A 7,957-nucleotide genomic window follows, 5' to 3' on the forward strand; every position below is an offset into this window, starting at 1 on the left:
CTGCAATTCCCCTGGATTAATTTTAAAAATTATTAAAAAAATTACCACATGCAGTACTAGGAATTAAAAGACCCATCTAAGATTGGATTGGAAATATTATCCTTCCCTAAACAGAGCTTTTTCTATCACATTGCTATACACTATTTCTATTCAATCCGGAGTAAGTGTGTTGTTTTGGATTTTTTCCTCTCCCTGTGAGTCCTTTTGAACATCAAACCGTTTCTTTAACCTTATAAGCAAGAGATCCATTCCCAAGGGAAGAAGCTTGAAGCAGTAACAAGGCTATTATTTACATAATTAACCATGGCTTTACAGAAACTTTACACTCTTGGCTGCTTCTGTTCCCACAGGGAAGATATCAAATACAATAGCATCCAAATACTGAAGCAACATTCATGCATAACTGGAGCAACTTCACCTGCCTCAACAAGAACAACAGCAAGAAGCATTTCACAGCCCATATAAAGCCAAAGGAAATAATGGTTCGCATGTCGGGCAATACCATTTCCCTTGGAATCTTGTCTCCGGTGTGAGCCCAACGCATGAGTAATGGAACCATTCACCTCCTTGACACTGTCAAAGAAAATATTGAGTCAGATTAACACTTTAACACGAGAATCTTAGAAAGCCAGAAGTGGAGAATTCCATGTGATGCAACTAAACAGAGACACAGCATAAATATAACTTCAAAAACACAGAGCCATACAGGCAGTCAATATCAGATGATGTAAAATGGATGGATTGTTTACAACTACAGAGAAACTTGCTAAGCTTATTCAACAGAACAAATGAAGGTGTGGATTTTGAAACATGTAAGGAATTCTTTTGTTAATATAATAAAAATAAATGGCAACATAGTTTAGAAAGGGAAATGATAACTGCCTCTAAGATTTAAGAAGAGGGACGCACATTCTCATTGTCGCAGGCAATCATGTCTCCAAAAGATACCTAGAAACCATGACAAAAAAAGCACCAACATCAAAATGTCAAAAATACTGCAAAGTATCTTAAGAGAGCTTTGATCATCCATTCAGATGAATTAAAGTAGGAAAAAAAAAAAAAAATTCAAGAATGGATGATCAATGCATTATTAGAACCTGATGACAGACACAGTAGGTGGGTTCATTTGGATCGATGGGTTGATCAACATCAACTGGAGCAGGAACATTTTTCCAGTGGCTGCGTGGAGGTGGCATCAGCTCAAAATCCTTATCACGGTCCCGGTCCCAATCACGGTCCCTAAAATCAAACCTATTTGATTTTGGTGTCCCAAAGAAAGATTTCCGTTTCTCATCTTTTGGGATGGGCAATGGAGGAAGGATAGCCGGTTCATCCGGTGGTATTTTACCCTCTGAAGAGAAAATCAACAAAACATTGTGAGAAGAGAATAAAAAGAAAAAAAAGCATAAGCTAACTTTAACCTCTAGATGGAAACCCCTAAATATACTACAACTACCTGAAAAAAAAATCTCTCTCCAAATTCATCACACATCAGCATTTTCTGGGCAATGTGTCATTTTGTAGGCCAGTCGAAAGAAATATCCCGTGCATAGTTCAGTAAACAAATGCATATAAATAAAGGAAAAATGTTTTCCACACACTTGGACTATGGAACTGTTTAATTTTGAAGGATTACAACTGGTATGTTGATAAGTAAAAAGAGTTTCACCCAAAACTGGAATCAAGATGTTTTTTGGAAGATAAAAGTACCTTGTTTTTTTACTTAGCATTGCTTCCCTAGAATATCACTTCCAAGAAAATCAAGAAATAGCAAAAACCATACACTGCAAAAAATGTTTTGGGAGTAGTCAGCCTTCCAAAAAAAATTTCAGGGGCCCTAAGGATGATGGACATAGCTGTTATTCTGTTTAGAAATAAAATTTGGGAGTTTGTCCGTAAAAAATAACTTCCAAGATCTAATGAGGCATGCATTTACAATAATCTATGATAACTTTATATTCATTAGGTAAGATATTGATTTTTACCCTGCCCCCTTTTCCAAATTAATCTCCGATTCTCCGAACACTGTTCTGTATTACCACTATGGTACATCCATAAAAAAAAAGAAGCGGTTGTAAAAACACCTTAATGTATCCTCCCGCAGGTGGCAGGTGTAGGGTAGGCGAGCAAGTTATTTCTTCATCTTGGCAAGCCACCTTAGAGTCTTCAAAAGATGTAACTATAACTTCCACTCAAGTCAGAAGGTTTTAGTTTCCACTCAAATCAGCAGCTATGCTCATATAATAATTTTTTGCAAGATTTTACCTTTTTCTGATAGTTAGACCCCAATGAGAGTTGAACTCATAACCTCTATTAATTGTGAGGTGTTGGTCTTTTCCAATTGAGCTAACCCCTTGGGGTTACAAGGCAACTTTTATTGTCATTAGCACACAAATTACTTATATAATAACTAAGTAAATAAGAATTAGTTGCATGTGAACATGACCACTTTGGCTCGGTTAGGGGGAGTGTTGTGCTGCTTTTGTTTCTTCGCAAAAGCCTCTGAATTATGTGTCTGAAAGTAGTTCCCCTTTGATCCCTTCTTCTGACTTCTGATGGCGATGACAATCAACCTATTTAAACCTCTTGCCCTTGATGCTTTGGCCCTTGACCTAACTAGCTCGAAGCAGCTGATAAGCTATGGTTTCGTATTGGGTTAGTCTCTCTGGTCAAGTGTTGTTTCATCGGATCTATCTTGTGGACCAGAGCTTACTGCGGCTAATGATTTGACATATTTCAGCATATTTGGGTGGGGGGAACTGGGTGGATAGTACTACCAGATGATGTAGATATGCACCCATGGAGCGATTCATACCCATCTGGGTATCTAGCGAGAGATGAACCAAATCCGTATTGGATTTTAGAAATTTACTTTATTTAGGAAGATTGTCTTTGATTTTATTTTATTCACTTCATTTTAGCAAGTTAGGTACACGTAGGATTTAGAGAGTTGGTTTGCTTAGTTATGGTAGTTTCCTTATTTCAGTTGGTTTCTAATTATGTCTTTTATTTTCCCTATATATTGGTTGTAACCGATGGATTAATTAGAGAATAGATATGAATTGAGTTTTGAGTGTTAAGAGCCTGAGGGTTGTGTGTGTGATTCTTCTTTCCCCCCCTTTCTTTATGTGATTTTTCCCTCTTCCCTATGGCTACCCCCATCAATTTGGTATCAGAGCCGAAGGATCCCCATCCCCTTTCATCATTCCATTCATTCTCCCCATGTCCATCGATTACACCCAATATATAAAAAATAAAGACATGAAATTAGACACTCTACTAACATAGCATCTAGCCTAAACTAGGAAATAACCGTAAAAGGAAACTAATGCAAAGGAAATAAATCCTAACTCCTACATTCAAATCTGAAAAATAAAAGGCATGAAATAAAATATTAAATAACTACTAATTTTATTTCCAACCCTTGTTGGACCAAAACCCTGGGCTGGACCGGTTCTTCTTGGCTCTTGGCTTCCAAAGCCGGTCATGCTGATCCAACTAGGTAAGGGCAGCCATATCTGCATCAACTCTCCTCCTCTGAAAAGAACTCGACTCCGTTGAGTTAGGAAAAGGACCGAGGAGACTGTCTGAAGGAATACGCTGAATGAGGAAAAGAGAAGAGAAGAGAAGACGAGAAGAGAGAGAGACATACCTGCTTCACGACTCCTCTCCATCAATTTCCCTTATTCCGGCTCCAACAAGGAGAAGGGCTACTTCGGTTTACGGTGAAACCCCCGACCTTACGATCTCCTTTCAGTTCCTTTTTTTTTTCTTTTAATTCTTTTGAACTCCCAATATTACCCCTCTTTAATTCTTTTTGTTTATTTCCCATACTACCGCTTCCTATTGTCTTTACCCCTCTCTATTATATATTCTTTATCTTAATTCCAAGTGTACCCCTACCTCCTACACTAATATCCTTTGTGGTTTAAAATGAAATTCAAGTAATTACAATTCTGCCCTCCTTTGACCCAAAAAAAAAAAAAAGAAGAAGAGAAAAAAGCAAGGCTGGCCGATGGATCGGGATCTTTTATTAGATATTCGTCAGCAGATGCAACTGGTACGAGAGAAGCTCGATGAGATGCAACAACTTTGCACAGATTTGAAATCCATAACACACTCTACCTTCAACCATGTTATCTCAGCTGTTGAACAACAGGTAGACGAACCAGAAGATAAATCACCAGAGGTAGAAGATAAGATGGCGTTATTGGAAGTTGAAGATCCACTTTTAGAAGATTTTAAATCAATTGATCTCTTCAGTGAACTGATTGATTTTATTTTCTTGAGTCACTACTTCACTAATGAACTTCACGTCGTGGATTTCATATCATTCGATTTTGGTTTCGATGGTGATTTTATACATACAAGGATGGATGCTGATCAATTGGTGTTGATTCTCCCATTCTACAAAACTCGTGAACAAGTTTTTCTTAACATCGGGGGAATTGATGCAGATACGCACCCATGGAGCGATCCATACCCATCTGGGTATCCAGCGAGAGATGAACAAGATCCGTATTGGTTTTGGATCTAGTAGGATTTTAAAAATTTACTTTATTTAGGAAGATTGTCTTTGATTTTATTTTATTCAATTTATTTTAGCAAGTTAGGTACACGTAGGATTTAGAGAGTCGGTTTGCTTAGTTATGGTAGTTTCCTTATTTCAGTTGGTTTCTAATTATGTCTTTTATTTTCCCTATATATTGGTTGTAACCGATGGATTAATTAGAGATAGAATGATGAATTGATTTTTGAGTGTTGAGAGCCTGAGGACTGTGTGTGATTCTTCTTCCCCACCTTCTTTGTGCGAGTTCTCCCTCTCCCCTGCAACTCTGAAACCCATCTCAGGGATTTCTTCCCTACCCCTACCGGCCCTCCATCGCCAGAATTTTATGTTATGTAAACAGGGTTAAAACAGTCTGTGTGAAGAGGAAAACAGAGGCTTTACCCCCCCCCCCCCAAAAGACTAAGCAAATCATATTTTTGAAATTGAGAAAGAACCCAATCTTCCCTCAAAATGTCCAATAACGAAAGTTCACTCAGAGAACAATAGATTCTTCCGATAGTATCAAGACCATAAGTAGTCAGTCTGCTGCAATTTTAATTCCTTATTTTCCCCCATGATACATGAGATCATATTTACATTTTTTTCTTCCATACTAGGTTCTCCAGTTTTCCCACACTCCAGAGATCATGGCCACTTTTTTACATTTTCACAGAAAATTGGAGAATCTGTAGAGCTACTTTGCTTTAAAGCTGTCTGATCTAGGCCCAATGGTATCATTAAAATAGATTGGCTTTTAACAAAGGTGCTGCCCCATTGCTCCCTTCTTTTGAAATGCCAAGCATTTGCATTATAAGAAATATATTTCAAGGTAACTCAGAAGACAAATCACCATATGAACAACACCAAAAAAGTGTGCACAGACAAATCCCCATCAGCATAGGAATTCACGAGTCATGGCATTATTGAATAGAGGATTTCTCAAACCCATTAAATATTCTTTGATGGTTCAAAATCGAAAACTGATGACAGTAAGAAACAATGTTAATATCAAATAATTCAGGTTATATCATACCTTGTTTTAGATCATCTGCAAAGTTGTTGAGATCTTCATCAAGCCGTTTCATATGGCTATCTATCTGCAAGGGTTTGCAAAATCTGAGAGATTTCAAGCTAGATTCTCAGAATCATATCAGGAAACACAGACTCTGTCTAAGACTTGGAAATTTTTTTGACATATGTGTAGTCCATTGTCTGTGGGGCCGGATAAGGGTTCCTCATGTTTGAAAAGAAAAAACATGGACTCTTAAGACTAGGAAAAATTCCAATATATGTAGTCCATTTTCTGTGGGATTGGAGAAGAGTTCCTCATGTTCGAAAAGATTTGGAGTAAGAATATTTCAGTTAGAAGAATGAACTCAGCAGCATTTCCCAGCTAACTAGAGCAAGAAGGTTCAATGGTCGTGACTGTAGAATGTAGCTTAAATTACTAGTGACTTCACATTGTCTTAAAAATAATCTTCTTATGCTAGTACTCCTACCAAATCAAAATAATGTCCTATCCAATTTTATTTTTTTTATCAAAACACCAAATGCAATCATAAACCACCATTTAAAGTATCTTGAGTAGATTTCAATTATGGTTTAGGTTATAGCCTATGCATCATTGTCTGGTTAGCCTATCAGTCTCTTCATACAATTGATGCAGGAGTTAAATACCATATCATCAGATAAAAGAGAAAGCTTGATTCCAATGAAACTGCATAACCTAATGTGCCACAAGCACCAAATGGTTAAACATATCATTCATTATAGCAATCAAAATGCAGTCAAAATGAGTGCGAGGACATATAACAAGCAATTCAAGCAAGGATCAAGATTCTAGCAGAAGCATAAAGTAAATAAAGGAAAGGGACACACCAGGTCATAAGCTTGTTGCGCTAGCAGGACCTTCTCGGTGCAGAGGTTCAAGGAACTCTCCTGGTTTGCCTCGATATCCTTTTGAATCTTCTCAAACGTTTCGTCCTCATCGTGGTTCCCTTTTCTTGAGCTTTGGGAAGGCAATCCCAAGCAGTAATTTGTCTGCTCTCTTGTCTGATTTATCATGGCTTCGGAAGAGAGAGAGAGAGAGAGAGAGAGAGAGAGAGAGGGAGAGGGGAAAGTGGAAAAATTATACTTCAGAGACATAAAAAATGGAAAATAAACTGGGAACGTTAGATAAATAAAAACGAATATAGTAGAATTTGCTCTAAGAAACTTCAAAAACTGAATAAATTACGAACTGGGTATTGAGGAAAACCAAAGCCAAAGGTAATCTGAGCAAGAATCCTACCTAGGGATCTCTCGTCGAGCTCTCTCATTGTGTTCAGAAGCCTCCGCAGCTCAGCTGGTAACGTGCTTGAATCTACGGATTCAAAAACAAATAAATAAATCAATAGATAGAATCAAGAGCTTCAGGTAAAAAGGGATTACAATTCATGGAATCCTACACTGTATGTAATCATCCACGTAGGCTCCAGTTCTAGCAATCGCCATTTTGACTCTGAAACTCTTAAATTCTAGCCTTCTAGGGTTCCTTCGTTTTCTCGTTTTTTCGGACTTGGACCACTTCGAAGCAAGTAATAGGTAATGGTCGCATTTCAACTTTCAAGTTTCAGCGGCAAAGGTGATTCGCCCACTTCATCAGTCCCCCTTTAACTTATTCACTAAAACCGCATTTCCTAAACGCGTGTTCATTTTCTTTTATTTGTGAAAATCGTATACCTAAGACTGCGACTTCAGTATTTCTCTTTATCTTTGAAGGCGATTGAGCCCTGAAGCTCTGAAGTCTGAACGAAAATAGGAGAAAGCTCTGCTCTCAGCTTCTCTTCTTCCAATGACCATAACACCTCGGACTTCTAGGGCTTATTCTACCCTTTCATAAAGTCCCAGACGATAATTTCCATCCTAAACTAAATTGTGGTTTCTGGGCAAAAGACTAATCCTTTCATGGTCCCTTCATAGCTCCCTTACTTCACTTTTTCTTCACCGGAAGAAACACTGCCAAGGATTGACAATATGCCCGAGAACTGCCACAAAGCTCGCTCTGTGAGTGGAAAACTCACTCTCTCTCTCTCTCTCTCTCTCTGGGTACTTTTCTTTTCGGATTTGAAAGTGAAACTTAATGGCAGGTTGATACTATATGCTTCTTATTTGGATTTTGGAATGGTCTGATCCAGTACTGCTTGAATCTGCTGAATTTTGTATAATCAAAACGTTTCATTTATTCTGAACTATGTAATCTACCAATCCATCAAATGGAACAATCACCAAACAGTAATAAAAAATTAAGAAATATATTTAGAGGAGCGCCAGGATCAATTACAGAGGATTTCAAAGATCAATTTACTAATAACATAAGAGCCCACCATACATTACCAAAAAACAAAAGAGCCCACCATAGAAATAATA

General features: G+C 37.7%; 1 protein-coding gene across 2 annotated transcripts; it reads right to left on the reverse strand.

Moving 5' to 3' along the window:
- Positions 1-202: 202 nt before the first annotated feature.
- Positions 203-7,317, reverse strand: LOC122060996 (PHD finger protein ING2-like). 2 transcript variants are annotated; one of them, XM_042624139.1, is made up of 8 exons: positions 6,997-7,317; positions 6,840-6,911; positions 6,428-6,615; positions 5,583-5,646; positions 1,098-1,351; positions 910-948; positions 503-573; positions 203-418 (listed from the first exon to the last, which is right to left on the reverse strand). In XM_042624139.1, exons 1-8 carry the CDS (start codon positions 7,040-7,042, stop codon positions 415-417), a joined length of 738 nt encoding a protein of 245 aa, XP_042480073.1. In that variant the 5' UTR covers positions 7,043-7,317; the 3' UTR covers positions 203-414. The 2 variants fall into 2 exon arrangements, with proteins under 2 accessions (XP_042480073.1, XP_042480072.1); XM_042624138.1 differs by having other exon boundaries at positions 203-573; positions 6,997-7,303.
- Between the last annotated feature and the right edge of the window lie 640 nt (positions 7,318-7,957).

This window comes from Macadamia integrifolia, chromosome 14, assembly GCF_013358625.1.
Source record: "Macadamia integrifolia cultivar HAES 741 chromosome 14, SCU_Mint_v3, whole genome shotgun sequence".
In the NCBI taxonomy this organism is placed as follows: Eukaryota; Viridiplantae; Streptophyta; class Magnoliopsida; order Proteales; family Proteaceae; genus Macadamia; species Macadamia integrifolia.